The following is a 15,959-nucleotide window of genomic DNA, read 5'->3' on the forward strand; positions in this document are numbered from 1 at the left end:
CTGCGCGGTGAGCTCGTTCAGTTTGGTGCTCTGGGGTCTGGGCACACCGCTAACGCGACACTTGCATGTTGCATCGTTTTCCTTCTGGCGCTCCCACCTATTCTGAACGATGGAATTTTTTACTTTTTAGCCATTTTTTCGAAAGTTTCTCTCAAATATACTCCTGGCGGAAAGAATTCCGAAAATGGTGCTAAGCTCGGCGCCGTTGACGCTGGCGCCGAGCATGAGGATATATAAAATTTGTGGATATATAAAATTTTGGCTTGTTTTACCGTGAGATGAATATATAAAATTTTGGCTAAATCCCTAAATTTACCATAAGATGGGCAACTTAGAATTTGGCTAAGTCTTTAAATTTACCATGAGATGGACATGCTGGTGTTTGATGTGCTTGCTAACCATCGGCCTCACCAAACGTAGGCCTCCAAAGGGCAAGGTCAACTCTTCTGTTCTGCTCGCGCATCAATCGACCCATCGACAGACTGGTCTGGTATTCAGCCTTGCCCGTCTGGGACGGCACACGAATGGCAAGGCATGGCCCTGCCCGCCCGGCTGCATAATACATATATTGAGGAATACAATGAAACCCTAAGTGATGACGATTCTTAGGTTCAAAAATCCGACTAATATGTATTGAATCGATGCGAGAAAAACAAGGAGGTGAGCGAGTATACCTTGCTCTCGAAGATCTACGGATCAAATCAAGGTTGGTCCAATATGTCGATTCGTGAGGTAGGGTGAAGTGGCGAGAAAAAAACCCGAGACGGGGGAGAAATAAGAGGAAGAACGCTCGGGGAAGAAGTGCAGGCTAGGTTAAATGCAGGTGGTTCGGCGCCAGCAAATATGGCGCCGAGCTCGGCGCCGAGATCTACGGCGCCGAGCCGAGCCCCTGGCAGGCCATTTCCCCGTGTCCAGGACCTCGGCGCCAGTGACCGTGGCGCCGAGCTCGGCGCCAGTGACCGTGGCGCCGAGCTCGGCGCCATTCACTCTGACGCCGAGCCCAGGATCCATTTCTGGAATTCTTTCCGCCAGGGGTCTATTTAAGAGAAACTTAAAAAAAAAAAGCCAAATAGTAAAAAAATCGGTCAGAACGACAACGATGTTTGTGCTGACTCCTGAGCTTATGCGGCCGCTGAACGTGCCAAACCGCAAAAGTGGCATCTTGTGGAGTCGTGGTGTCCATCCGTGCAAGCATGTTTTTTTTTTCGTCTCAGCCGAGGAGCAGATTGTGGTGCCAATTGTGTTTATTTGGACTTTGGGATCAAAAACAACGGCACAGTGGCGATGTTAGCACATAAAGTTACAGTTTCGTTTATGGCCTGCTCTGTTTCCACTTGGCTATAGCTAGCTGCACCTTAGTTACTTTCATTTCGTCCAGATATTATGAAACCCTTTTATATCTTTTCAACAAAGACAACTTTTTATACCAAATGTTAGCTCCGGTCAATAATAGTTATAGATCTAGCTTTGCAGTATCTTAGTCTCTTAGATGCGTATCATTGAACAGTAATTTCTTATAAAATATATATTTCTTAAGCCTTCAATTCTAAGACATTTTGGAAATATTTTGTATCCATATCTATGCACATATAATTTTCAGGTTTAACCACAAATTATCCTAAATGACATGTTTTCTGATAGGAAGATACAACTTTTTTCACATAAGACAATAATATATTTTTATAGATATTATTACCTTGGACAAACCTGTAGCTAGTGTATTTCTGATTGGAGAAAATAAATGATCCTCTTTTTTTTTTTGGGGGGGGGGGGGTGCAGAAAATAAATGATTATATTATGTTTTTTTGGAAGTTTTTTGTGACATAGGACATGGATTCCTCCAATTGATTCATTTAAGGCATATAAATGGGAGTGTTTCACCTGGATGGCTAATATTAAATGCCACATATAATACTGACAATTCATTAGTTGTAACCACTCAACGTACCTAATATTTCGAAATCAAAGCAGCATGAAGAAAAGTAGGTGTATTTGGTTCTGTCTACAATATACAAAGTTTGCAATCTACATTGAATACATGAAGTCAGATCGAAACTTGGTGTCGGAAATTATTGATATGATTTTTCTTCAATACGCAAAAGGCTTGCGTATCTTTGTATTAAGAATGAGATTGTTTTTACATTGAAGTGCTAGGGTGGCTTTAATTTCTAAAGATCATTACTCGGCTTGGAGTTCCCGGCTTTAATTTCTAAAGATCATTACCCTAGCAGCCGGATCGATACAAAGGAGATTACTCGCGTATTAAACTACTCAGCTTGGAGTTCCCGGCTTCAATCCACGGGTCCGCCTCAATCTTGATCCTCTGAAGGAGCTGATGGACAGCAGTGTTTGCGCCGCGGAAGCAAATGATTGATATGGAAAAACAGATTTAGGCCTGTTCGTTTCGAGCGGAACGGAGCGCTGGAACCGATCCGGGCTGAAAGACACCTGTATTTTATACCCGTCAACCATCACCGGGAAACGTTTCGGCTGGAAATCAGCCTAAAGGAACGGGCCCTTAGCGAATGCAGCCGGATCTGAAAGCATTGAAATATAAGTGATGGATCAAAATCTAGGCAGGCAAGGTAGCAAATGCTCAGCGTTTCCATCACCGAAAGCACGTTCGACGCCATGTTCGCTTGGCTTATAAGCCGTACTTTTTCAGCCAACGAACAGTAGACAGAGCACGAATCCAGACGCACCTAAACTCTGCAAGCAGCATATATGCATTCGAACCACAATTGCAATTGCAACCCGGTCTGCCTAATCTGCCTGCTGCAAACATGCAATTGTATCGCCATTATCCACGGGCCACGGGGCAGGACAGGACGGCTCCATCCACGTGGTGCGGCACCAAACAATCAGCCCGGCACGTCGCCCGCTAGCTAGCCAGAGTGCCAGACCCAGCCACAGCCTCCAACCAGCCAGGCAGGCAAAGGCAGCAGAGCCAACCACCCCGACGCCGGCCGAACCGATGGATTCCGATTCCACCCCTCGGCGCTGCTGTGCATTTGACCCCGCAGCGGCACCGCCCAGCCAGAACCCGCAAAACCGACGCGAATGTAGCGCAGTCAGGACACCGCAGAGACACGCATCGTGCCGAGCCGAGACGAGAACGAGACGCGACGGCTGTTGCTGCCGTCCCGTGGTCTCCGCGGCCTGCAGCCAGCTCAGAGCTCACGCACGCGCGCGCGCCGAACCCGGCCCTCGCCCAAAAAAACCAAAAATCATGCCAAACTAACTCCCTGCCACCACCACCCCTCGTTCACCTCCTCTTCCTCCTCCAATTCTCCCCCAATTCCCACCCTGCGGAGGAGGCAGGGAGGAAGGCCGGACCGAACAGCCCGCCCACCGCCGGCTGCGGGATTGGGGACAGGGCCTGGGGCCGGCCGCCATTCGGTTGCTTGACCGCGCCGCCGACAGCGTCGTCGGCCGGGATGGACGACCTCAAGCAGATCCTGGCGCGGCCGATCCAGCTCGCCGAGCAGGTAATAAAGTGGTCCGATGAGGCCTACACGTTCCGGCAGGAGTGCATGGAGCTCAAGGCCAAGGTCGAGCGCCTCGCCGGGCTGCTCCGCCAGGCCGCGCGCGCCGACCTCTACGAGCGCCCCGCGCGCCGCATCTTCGACGACACCGAGAAGGCGCTCGACAAGGCGCTGGCCCTCGTCGACAAGTGCCGCGCCCACGGCCTCGTCCGCCGCGTCTTCACCATCATCCCCGCGGGCTCCTTCAAGAAGATGACCAACCAGCTCGACAACTCCGTCGGCGACCTCTCCTGGCTCCTCCGCGTCTCCTCGTCGGCCAAAGACGACGACGACTTCGACGCCCACATCGGGCTCCCGCCCATTGCGCAGAACGAGCCCATCCTCTTCCTCATCTGGGAGCAGATCGCCGTGCTCTACACCGGCAACCTCGAGGCCCGCGCGGACGCCGCCGCCAGCCTCGTCTCGCTGGCGCGCGACAATGACAGGTACTCGAAGCTCATCATAGAGGAGGACGGTGTGCCGCCGCTGCTCAAGCTCGTCAAGGAGGGGCATCTCGAGGGCCAGGAGAACTGCGCGCTCGCCATCGGCCTCCTGGGCCGCGATCCGGAGTGCGTCGAGCAGATGGTCCAGGCCGGGGTGTGCCTGGCCTTCGCCAAGGTGCTCAAGGAGGGTCCCATGAAGGTGCAGGCCATGGTGGCCTGGGCCGTCTCGGAGCTCGCTGCCAACCACCCCAAGTCCCAGGACGCCTTCGCGCTGCACAACGTGATCCGGCTGCTCGTCGGCCACCTCGCTTTCGAGACGGTGCAGGAACACTCCAAGTACGCCATCACGTCCAAGATGTCAATACATTCCGTGCTAATGGACAAAAAGAACAGCATCGGCTCTGCAGTTCAGCCGGACTTATTGGATGCAGGGGAGCATGGCGGCATGAGGTATCCGGCTGGACACGCTTCCCAGAGCAAGAATGAGATCCACAGTTTGGTGCAGTCCACCATGGCTGCCAAGTCTAATGGAGGCAGTGGTAAGCACAACATATCCGGCAGTGGTAAGCACAACATACCTAGTAACGGTGGTGGTGTCGTGGCAACGAAGCAGCACAATGCGTCATTGTCAGGAACGAGTACAAGGGGCAGGGAGTTCGAGGACCCTGAGACAAAGGCATACATGAAGGCCAATGCAGCTAAGGCGTTGTGGCAGCTTGCCAAGGGAAATGCAGCCATCTGTAAGAACATCACAGAGTCAAGGGCTCTGCTCTGCTTTGCTGTTCTTCTTGAGAAAGGTGAAGGTGACGTGCAATATAATTCCGCAATGGCTCTCATGGAGATCTGCTGTGTGGCCGAGCAGAATTCCGACCTACGACGATCAGCATTCAAGCCAACTTCTCCTGCTGCCCGGGCTGTTGTTGACCAGCTCCTACGTGTTGTTGAGAAGGCTGAGTATGATGATCTCCTAATTCCCTGCATTATCTCACTAGGTTGCTTGTCCAGAACCTTCCGTGCTACAGAGACTCGGATTATTGGACCATTGGTGAAGCTTCTTGATGAGAGGGAAGCAGATGTCTCTCGAGAGGCAGCAATTGCCCTGACCAAGTTTGCGTGCACGGATAATTACCTGCACGTAGACCATTCTAAAGCGATCATCAGTGCAGGCGGAGCGAAGCACCTAGTTCAGCTTGTGTATTTCAGTGAGCAGGTGGTTCAGATTGCATCACTCACCCTTGTATGCTACATTGCACACAATGTCCCAGACAGCGAGGAGTTGGCACAAGCAGAAATCCTCACGGTGCTCGAATGGGCTTCCAAGCAAGCTTACATGATGCAAGACCCAGTAATAGACAACTTGTTGCCTGAAGCAAAGATCAGATTGGAACTGTATCAGTCCAGAGGTGCAAAAGGCTATCATTAGATTACCTGCTGTGGAAAGGCATGAATGAGGAATTTTAAGGCGTTCTTCTTTGGATTGGCCAAGTACTGTATATACATCCAACGGCTTCTATCCATACTCTGGCTAAACCTTTTTGATTCCCGGCATGGCAAAAGTTGTTGAAGTTACACCTCTGGTTGGGTTCTCGATACAGGGAAGTAAGTTTTGTTTGTAGGCTTGGATGTTCAGAACTCCAATTCCTCTTGTTGGTGGTATAGTTTTTGGGAGATTAGCATTGTACTCTCTTTCGCCTAATGATGTATCGTGTATATTACATTTCACTCATCAATCTGAAAAAAAATTCTTAAATCCAAGACCATAATATTATTTTCGTGCACTTGACACATGGTTTTCTTTGACTCTTTCTTGTAGGTATCATTTGAATTCAGAAATTTGCTAATTTTGTTTTATGTCCACTTGTTGACTATGCCACCCCCCCCCCCCCCCCCCCCCCCCCCACATTCCTTTATGTTTCATGCTCAGTTGGGGTCGTGATCTTCACATTGTTGACTCATTCATCAGAGAAGTTTTCTTATAACTGAGTGTAAATTTTTCCTTGCATCTGACCTCATGCTCGCTTGACTGTTTCTTGTAAGTAGCATCTGAAAAAGAAGGTTGCAGTTATGTTCTACCGTTCAGTTCTTGACAATGTGCCTCATTCCTTTATGCTTAAGGTGTAATGTGAGGTTCTAATCCTGTCCGTTCACTAGTCAACAGTATACTTTACCACATGTTCAGTTTTCCAACTGCCAGTCTCATGTTCTAATGTACTTGTGTCTTTGGATTGTCTGGGGTGGTGAAACTGAACAGTTGAAAATGCCATTTGTCAAAAATGTCGAGAAGTCTAGCATTGGCCCTGTTTGGATACTCTAGCACAGCTAGAGGTTAGAGTTAGTTTCTAGCTCAGGACTAGCCCTGAACTAACTCTAGCCTAAGAGATGTTTGGATACAAGAATTAAAATGATAATAAATGTGCTTTCCAAATCATTGGTGTGGATGAAAGTAGAGAGAAAACAGTGGACCCCACCTCAAATAGCCCCAACTAGCCCAAATAATCACCTCTTTGGGGGGATAGTTTTTTAGGGTGAGCTAGTTGCAAATAACCCACTCTAGCCCTCCTGTTTGGCTACTTTAGGGCTAGTTGAGCTCCAACTAGCCCAAACTAGCTCTAACCCATGGATCCAAACAGGGCCATTGTCTGGTTCTTGTCATGCAGGTCACTCCATATCCAGTACAAGAACAGTAATTTTGCTTCAAAACCTTCATGTAAGATTGACCTGTGATGTATGCCTAGTATTTTGCTACCTTTAAGGTGCCCCATTGTTTCTCCAAACCCCCCAAAAAAGTGGTCAGTTTTTTGTTATGTGATGTGACCTTTTGATCAATTATCACTGACAAAAAGGTCTCAGCAAGGACCAGCTGATCTTTTGTAATTTTCTGTTTCCCTATGATTGGTCCATCGTTCCAAGATAGCATGAACTTTTTCGGTGCATGAAACATGTTCAGGTATTTCTCCTTTTCCGTATCTTTTTTGTGCGCTCGTCTGCTTTGGATCTCAATCTGATTCCATAATCCAGCCTTTATCTTTTCCTCCCTATGCAGGTCAGGTCCTCTGTTGTCCACAGTAGCAGATGGTCCTGCGGCAGGAACTGGACGTGAATCAGTGCATGTAGCGTGACCACCATGTGGAGCTGTTCCGTTCTTTACAGTACCAATATCTGGCCTGTTTCCTGTTTTCCTTTGGACCCGTCACTGCCAATTCACTATTCGGATCGGTGGGGTGGTGGTTGTGTTCTCGAATGGTTTTCCTTTCATTTGCTTCGAGGCTTGCAGTTTGACAGATATGTCTTGCGTGCAGAGGAGGCCAATTGTCAAAACTGCGCCTCCTCTGACTATTGTATCTAGGGAACTGTCGTATGCAAAGCACCAAAAGATGTAAAGTGGACAATACTTGGGCCGGTGTGAATTGTGATGAAGCTGCAATGCGGGCTTCCTTTTACGTGGACCGCTCAATGGGCCTGGGCGTGTTCGAGTCGGAGTTTTTGTTTGAAATGCTATCGTGCCAACCATCTCACGAGGGAGGAGGAAAAAGCCAGCATGCCGGTAAATAGGAACGTCCAACTTGGTTTTCGATTTTCGAAGACTAAGAGCCTTTTAACAGGGCTCCTACAGGGCCTTAGCTCCGGCTCCTGTAGGAGCTGTGCTAAATATCTGTTTTAGAAAAGAGTTTCGCATGGGGAGTCGGTCAAGAGCCGAAGCTATTTTTTTCCTGCGCAGGAGAAGCCTAAAAAACGAGCTTCGCGTGGCTCCTTGCAGTGGGTTCACGTCGTCTAGTGCGAAGGAGCCTGTCGGTGTTTCGTACAAGCACCGGCAAGTAAATTTATAGTAATGCGCGTTAGGCTCGGATGGTGCGCTAAAGGACACAGGATTTATACTGGTTCGGGCGGAACGTCCCTACGTCCAGTTTGTTGCTGTTTGTGTTATTAGCACTGTGAACGGTCTGTAGTAAGGGATACAAACTGCCGAGAGAGGGACTGATCCCAAGTCTCTGATGGAAGGATTGAAAGGTGGTCAAGAGCTTCGTAGCTGCTTGAATGTGTGTATGAGTGCGTTCTATTGTTCGGTCCTCTTTTTTTTCCGTCCTCCTTGATGGAGAAAGCGCATCCCCTTTTATAGATGAAGGGGCTGTCTTTACAAGGGTGAGGGCTCCAGGATGCGTACTCTACTTAGTCTTGTGGCTTACGTCTACCTGGCCAGGTCCTCCATTCTGATGAGTGCGAAGGAAGATAAGTGCTTATCATGTTGTCGATGTCTCTGTAGGATGTCAGGTTAGTCACAGAATGCTACCCTGCGCAAGGTATGGGCTGTAGTACAGTGGTTTTGACTTATGAGCCTCCCCCCAGCCTTGCTCCGTACGCCTTCTGGTTCCCATGATTCCTTGTTGGGAGAATTCGGGGTCGGGGTTCGGTGTAGCGCCGTGGCCAAGGCCTTCTGACTGGGAGGACCTGAGGGGTCGGGAAGAGGGCACCGCTCCCTCGGGTCCACAGCGTGGTGACGGAATATACGTCGTTCGTGGAGATAGCAAATCTGTTCTTGGAGCGTAGCGGTTGTCGTATATCTTCATTGGGTTCCGTGTCCCAGAGCTGAAGGCGGCGCCTACAACTCTACAGGGTGAGGCGCACGCACCTGTAATACCTTTTGGGCTCTGCGGCGCCCGGAAGGGTCTAAAGCATCAGTCCTGTCGTTCCCTGGCAGTCCTTTTCCTGACAGGGTGCAGGGTATGGTCGTAGGAGCCATGGTTGACCCGAACGTCTTGTCTCGTCCTATACCCATCATTATGAGGGATAGATATCGATCAGGGCGAGGCTTGTTCTGGGCCGTCGGGTGAGACGGAAACCAATCCCTATCTCTTGGGCGAGACTAACCCCATCCCTCTGGGATCGGGCGAGGCGGAATCCATCCCTTAGCCTTCGGGCGAGACCGAGCCCACCCTATAGGCGTCGGGCGAGACGGAGATTAGCCTTGAGCCTTTGGGGCGAGGCAGAGTTATCCCACAAAGGCGTCGGGTGAGGCCGACCCCGCCCCTCCGGGATCGGGCGAGACGGAATTCATCCCTCAGCTCTCGGGCGAGACCGAGCCCGCCCTCAAGGCGTCGGGCGAGACGGAGTTTATCCCTCGGCCCTCGGGCGAGACCGAGCCCGCCCTCAAGGCGTTGGGCGAGACGGAACTGAACTCCCGTCACTCGAACAAGGGATGACATGACGCCCTTATGCGTCCAGAAGTTTTTCACATTTGGTGGTTATTGGTTCCACCTTCTAGGGTACCCTGGTATTAGGTCCCCGACAGTAGCCCCTGAGACTCTAGGTGATTCAAGTAGAACCGCCTGGAGGGTGTTTTTGATTTCGTCGAAGCTAATTTGCCGGAGGGTGCGCGCGAGCGCACCCGATGGGTGTAGCCCCTGAGCCCCCGGGTGACTCGAGTAGAGTCGCCCGGGGGGTTGTATCGGCCCCTTCGCGGGTAAGGCTGAAGGACTTAGTTTTTTATCAACTGGATGTTTTTCCGAGTGGGTCGTGGCGTTCCGTTCGTTGGGAACTGATTCGAGGCTGTCCTAACTGGTGCTTCTGCCCTTGATGGCGGATCGTTCATGGATTCCTTCTTAGTTGGGCCGGCTGGTGAGTTTCTGGGCCCTAGGCGGGCCAAAGAGAAAAGAACAGGCCTCTGTGGCTTGCGTTTCCCCGGTGGGTAGAGAGTCCGGATTCGCTTGGGAAAGGCGAACCGTCCGCCGAGATTTTTTTTTGGGGTGAAAGGATAGGGACTACGGGCGCGTGTCCCGCGACGTGACGCAGTGGCGCGCGTGGCAGGCCCAGAGATCGAGGCGGACGGTTGCCCTTCTCGCGTCCATCGCCCCCTATAAAACCACGGAGTTCACCCCCAGGGTTCCATATTTCGCTCCCCTTCCTTTGCGTTCTAAAACATCCACCGCCAATCTCTCCAGCCGCTCGCGCCCACATCGCCACCGTCGACCGGCCTGCGTTCGTGTTCCAGCCGCTGTCAAGCTCGCGCCTGCCCTTCCCTCCTACTGCTTTAATGGAGTTGTGGGGCAGATCAAGCATCACCTCCTGGCCTCTGGAGGGCCTCGTCCATCGTGGCCTTCTCTATCCACTGTCTGCCGTCCAGGAGTGGTTGCTTCCTGGCGACGAGGGTGAGCCGGTGCCGCCTGAAGGGTATGTCGTCTCTTTTGCCATCTTCCATGAGCGGGGATTCGGGGTTCCCGCGCATAGATTCCTTCGGGGGCTATTAGATTACTATGAGGTAGAGCTGCAGCATCTAACTCCCAATGGGATTCAGCATATGGCAGCGTTTGTTGCCCTGTGCGAGGGCTTCCTGGGGATCGATCCCCATTTTGATCTGTGGCGGTATTTCTTTAGTATTAGTCTGTCAAGAAGGAAGATTGGGGGGAAAGAGATGAACGCGCCGATGGGATGTGCCAGTATTCATCTGCGCCATACCCGGTCGAAGGGTTACCCATACATGTGTTTGGAGACATCCAACAAGGGATGGCACTCGCAATGGTTTTATGTTAAGGATGATGCGAGTGCCACCCTACCGAAGTATACCGGGCGTCTTATTGTGGATGCCCCGGAGTCGTGGGGCTAGGGCGTCCAGTCCAGAGACAAGAAACACATTACCGACCTTCTTTCTACCCTCCAAGCCCTGAAGGGCCGGGGTGTAAAGGGGACAGGGATCATCGGTGCCTACCATACTAGGAGGGTGGCACCCCTGATGGCGCGTGCGCTTCCCCTGCATCGGATGATGCTCGGGATATCGTACGAGGGGACGGTGCTTGTTGATGAGGCGCTCCCTTACTCGGAAGTGGCGCAGCGCATCAAGGAGGCGACGGAGCCGACGAAGGATTCTACCGACAGTGTCCTCGACATCGTGTATCCGGTGCCCGGGCATCCTCCAATGCGGCCGGAGCCTGGGTTCTTCGAATTCGTAAGCCCTCTTCTCCCGCACTCTTTTCTTTCTCCTGAATCTCCCTTTTTTAATACTTGCTTTTGTAATGTTGGGGCTAGCCGAGGGGGCTAGTCTTCAAGGATAGTCCGGCCCCGCTGCCGAAGGACAAGGTTGTGGTGGCGATGAATCGACTCGCGGCCGAGCGGGAGAAGAAAGGAAAGGAGGAGATGAAGAAGGCAAAACGACTGAAGCAAGAGGCACGGGATAGGGGAGAGGACGTGAGTAGTGAGGATGACGACAATGATGATGATGACGATGACGATGATGAGGTAGCCGTCGACGTGGATTGGGGCATCCTGGAGGATGAGGAAACGCTGACAAGTGGCCACCCACCCGTGCAGGGGCCCTTTGCTTTTCACGCAGAGGGAAGTGAATCAATGAGGTCAGTGAAGGCCGGCGAGTCCACCGCTTCGCACGGCGTGTCGGCCGAGGATCGGTGGATGGGGGACGCCGGGCTTGCTGCCGCCGACCCTGAGGCGATCGTGGAGGGGGGTGGCACCGGAGCCACGCCCGGCTTTGGTGCCGCGCCTTGTGAGGTGATGGAGGGGAGCAGCTCCGGTGCTGCGCCCCGTGAGACGATGGAGGGGGACGGCTCCGGTGTCGCGCCCGATGAGATGATGGAAGGGAGCGACTCCGGCGCTGCGCCTGACGAGATGAACCCCCCCTGCCCCGGAGCAGGGGGCAGGCACGAAACGGTCCCGTCTGGACAAGTCAGGGCAGGGATCTGGGGATCCATCCCCAAAACGCTTCCGTCGGCCGAGGACGTCAACGTAAGCTCTTGACTCCTCTGTTCTCATCTTTTTTCCATTTTTATTTTGACTTAACGGTTATTACCTTTGTGTAGGTTCTTGCGGACGGGTCACCCCCTGGGGCTGGCGCCTAAGAAGAGTCTCGCCCTTCAAGCGGGACAGACGGCGTCGCCTGGAGTCACCCCTGTTTCGGGCAGGAGTGGTGCCGATGTTGGGGCCGTGTTGGCCGAACCAACGGCGTCCATGGTGGCTCCCACGCCCGCGGAGGTTACTGAGCGAGCGGTTTCTTCCGTGGCGGGCGTGGAAAAGCCGGCCGAGGACCGCATACCGCCATTGAAGGTGATCATGACTACGCCAAGCCAAGATCAGTCGGGCACGGTCGTGGTGGCACCCGAGGGCGTGGTTCAATCCACGCCGCCAGGCGCCCATGTGGATCCGCCCGTGGCGAGCGAAGCGGCCCAGACGAAGGAGGGTCCAGCCGGAGGGTCCTCGGGTGTGGCAGTGGTGCCACACAGGGTCAGGAGGGAGCCGCCACCGGCCCCTTTGTCGGGAGGAAGCCGCTCCCCTACGCGGGGGGAGCCGCCGCTCCACTAGATGGCCGCTCAGGACCCGACATCGGCTCTTTTCTCGCTCGACGATCATTTCGAGAGCATGGAGCGGGAGGGTCTTGACATCAGGATCTTGACCATGCTGAACGCCCTGGACTAGGCCAGAGGAGCCCTTCGTGAGATCGTTATCCCTACCACTCAGGTATTTTCTGGACTTTCTTCTTTCTTTGTGTGTTTCTGTGTTCTCGCATTTCTGATATCAGTCTTCTTCCGCCTCAGATTCTTGTTGCTTGTAGCCGGAATAAATCCCAATTCCTCCGCGAACAGAAGGCGGAGTGGGATCGCCTTTCCGAGGAGGCCCGGCTGCGAGCAGACATGGCCGCCCAGCTTGCTACTGTCCAGGAGCGGGAGGCCCAAGCGCGTTAGGATGCGGAGGAGGCGCACGGGATGTTCGAGGACCTGTCGGCGAGGTCTAAGCTAGATGGAGAGGAGATTGCCAGACTCTAAAAAGAGCGAGACGAGCTGCTGCAGAGGAATGCCGCGGCCAATGAGAAGGCCGGCGAAGTCCTGAAGGAGCTGGAGATGGAGCGGGACCTCCGGTGGAAGGTCGAGAGTAGGGCCACAGCCCTCCAGCAGAAGGTGGACGAGGACATCGAGGTGGTCCGCTCTCTCTGGGCGGAGCTTGGTGGCGCGGTGGAAGGAAGGTTGAGTGCTGAGAACGTTGCCACCAAGCTAGAGAAAGAGGCTACCTATACGCGAAGGGCCCTTCAGGCTGAGAGCGATGAGCACGATCTTCTACAAGCTACGGTCAGGGTGGTCCTTAATGCCCTGAATGTGACGGAGCCGGTGGAGACCAGCCCGCTCGCGGCTCGTGTCGGAGGTATCACGGCTCGGGTGGGCCAACTTGAGGAGAGTGCCTTTCACGCCGGGATTACCCAGGCCTTCACCGTCGCCCACGCCCATTATGAGAAGGAAATAAACCTAAAGGTGATGAGCGAAGGCTTTCCGTCCACCTACGAGGATGAAGAGCTAGAGGAAATGGAGAAGATGGTCGCTCCCCTTGCGAAGAACCTGGCAGACAGTCTGAAAGAAATGGTTCTCCCTCCGCGGGAGTAATTAATCGAACAATTTTGAGAACAGCTTATATGTAATATGTGGACAAGTGTCGGTACTTTTCGAGTCTGGACGCCTTTCGTGCTTTTGCGTCTTAATTTTGTTTTGTTTGATTTTTTGCGATCTTACCAATATGTTCCCCTGAATTATGCCGCCGATTATAATGCAAGGAGATTGTTCCGAAGGAAGGAAAGGAGGTGGCCATACCTTAATAGCCCCCGAGTAAGGTCCGACCCCCGCACCTGCTGGGGTCGAGTGTTACTAGAGACCGGAATCATGGTTTTGGTGACAATGGATGTCATCGCAATAATCCCCGCCCTGTCTTCCAACAGAAATCCCAACTAGGGACTCTATGGGCTCGGCAAGGTGGGGCCTTTGAACCTGTGTCCCTGCATTGTTTGGCCCGAGCCCCCGAGCCTTGTTAGGGTCTAATAGGGGTCGGCCGTTATTTGCGTGTTACCCCATCCTCGGGTTTCGCAATCGGAGGGGCTAAGTGAATGACACTTGCCTCAACGGCTTGAGTACCGCGCTCAATGAGCTCGCTAACGGGTACGTTCGTGCGGAATCCGGGTCCATCATTTGCTGATGGGGTCGGCAGAGCCCTCTGGTGGCACTCCACAACTTCTTAACCCGCCTCCCGGCAGATGCCTGAGTCGTTCGATAAGCTCAGGGGGGCGGATGGCCTCTCCTCGATGGAGATTCTGTGGGTTTGGCTCGAGGTTAGAATCGAACGAGAGAAGGTCGAGACGTCCTGGTTCGTTTCTAAGCGGGGTCGGGCAGGGCCGCTGGGGCTCATCTCGGTTATCTCTCCCTGGCTCTGTTCAGCGTGAGGCGGCCTCGAGCCCTTCGCGGGCCGACCTTCGAACCTCAGCCTGTGGTTGCCTATATCGAATGAGGCGACAGCCGTTTCGTGGTGCGACACGAATCGTTGGGATGCAACTTTTTGCATATGAAATGTTTTGAATGCAAGATTTAATTGAAAATAAAGGCGGGGTCGGTAACGTTACCTTGGTGATATGAGTGGCGAAAAAGCTCCTACCGGATGGGTTCGGGCCCTGACGTTTGTGACGAGGTTGGAAAAACCTATGTAAGAATTGCCATTCTTTGTTTTCGTGTCTCGGTGATGATCCAAGCTGTTCGATTAACTTGGGCAGCCTGACAGCTTCTCCTTTGGGGGAGATTCTGTAGGCGGACCCCTCCGATCCCTTCTTTGAGAAGGCAGACGTCGAAACTAGAGACGCGAGGGGCGTTGAGTAGGATTTTTCTGGTGAACAGAAACACCGTAGCTATCGGGGCGTAGGGTTTGCTAGTTCATCCAGTTTTACTCAAAGCTTTGTGCCTATATGTCGCGCCCTTAGTTTCAAGCGTACGGAGGGGTCGGGTGAAGAGGATGTCTAGACTGGTAGTCATCCTCGGCAGCCCCCGAGTGATGTTCGCGTCCCTGCTATTTGACGAGGTCGGAATCTTGTGAATGAATTTTAGCGCATAAAGTGAGAAAGCTGAGAGGCTTATCTTTCTTCGGTCGTTCGTTCGTTGTGTCTTCTGAGCCGAACGGCCGACCCAGGAGATCTGAAAGGTCTCGTCGTCGGGTCGTCCGTGGTCCTACATGGGGAGGCGAAAAGTTGTCTGCCTATATGGGTGCCTTAATCGCCGCGTCCGGAGCGGGTCAGTGGCGGGCCATAACCAGGCAGTGTTCAGTTTTAACCAAAGAGGGACACCTCGTAGACCGGGATTCGTCCCATCACTTCTAGCGCGTCCCCTCAGATATCAATCAGCATTGATTGCGTATTAAAAAAGGGGAAGGGAGAGAGTTTTTTGTCCGACCTTTCGCCTTTCCTTAGTTATAGCGCCTCCTCTTTAAATAGGGAGGGGGAGAGGAGCTCTCATCCCACCTCCCCTTCTGCCTCTGAGCCGCTATCTCTCCTTCTTCTTCCTTTCCGTCGAATGCGTCCGTGCGTCGCGGTAGTTCCTGAGTGAGGAAGAGTAATGCCAGAGAGAGATAGAGAACTTATAACCTTGCTCGTGAGTCTAGTGCGTGATGTCGAGCCGAAGGTTATCCAACGTAGATGAGATGGTGCGTGCGGCCCTTGCTGAGGAGTCACTGCTGCTGAAGGAAAAAAGGCGTCGGTGGGCGTCGTACGTCGTTGACTGCGCCGTCGTTCGCTGCGCTCCTCCCTTGGCGGGAGGCGTTTCCTGCCCATACGCCGTTGTCAGGGTTATGGCTGGGGATGATGGCGTAGTCCCCAGACGCCATGGTGGTGGCATTGCTGCCGAGGTTGCGGCTGACGATGATGGCGTAGTCCCCGGACGCTCCGGCGGAGGCGTCGCGGATGGTGGCGCCTTCGAGGATCCAGCGAAGATGTCGCCGATGGAGAGCATGGCATGGCGACCGCAGTAGATGAGCTAGCCCGTGTACATGCCCTGGACGTCACCGATGGAGAGCGTGGCACGGCGACCGCAGTAGACGAGCTGGCCCGTGTACACGCCCCGGACGTCACCGATGGAGAGCGTGGCGCGACGACCGTAGTAGCACTTGTGGTAGAGCTGAGCCGAGACTGTAATGAAATAACGTTGTGGGGAAGCCCCCGAGTGAACAGTCCTCTGAGTATATTGTTCCTTTTTTG

The 15,959-nt window shown here is 53.2% G+C and overlaps 1 protein-coding gene across 1 annotated transcript; it reads left to right on the plus strand.

The window, feature by feature from the left end:
- The first annotated feature begins 3,053 nt into the window (after window positions 1-3,053).
- On the plus strand, window positions 3,054-5,717 carry LOC136546656 (uncharacterized). Its single transcript, XM_066538620.1, has one exon. The coding sequence runs from the start codon at window positions 3,438-3,440 to the stop codon at window positions 5,388-5,390; it is 1,953 nt and encodes a 650-aa protein (XP_066394717.1). The 5' UTR covers window positions 3,054-3,437; the 3' UTR covers window positions 5,391-5,717.
- Window positions 5,718-15,959: the final 10,242 nt, after the last annotated feature.

The sequence above is a fragment of the Miscanthus floridulus genome, chromosome 3 (assembly GCF_019320115.1).
Source record: "Miscanthus floridulus cultivar M001 chromosome 3, ASM1932011v1, whole genome shotgun sequence".
Taxonomy (NCBI): Eukaryota; Viridiplantae; Streptophyta; class Magnoliopsida; order Poales; family Poaceae; genus Miscanthus; species Miscanthus floridulus.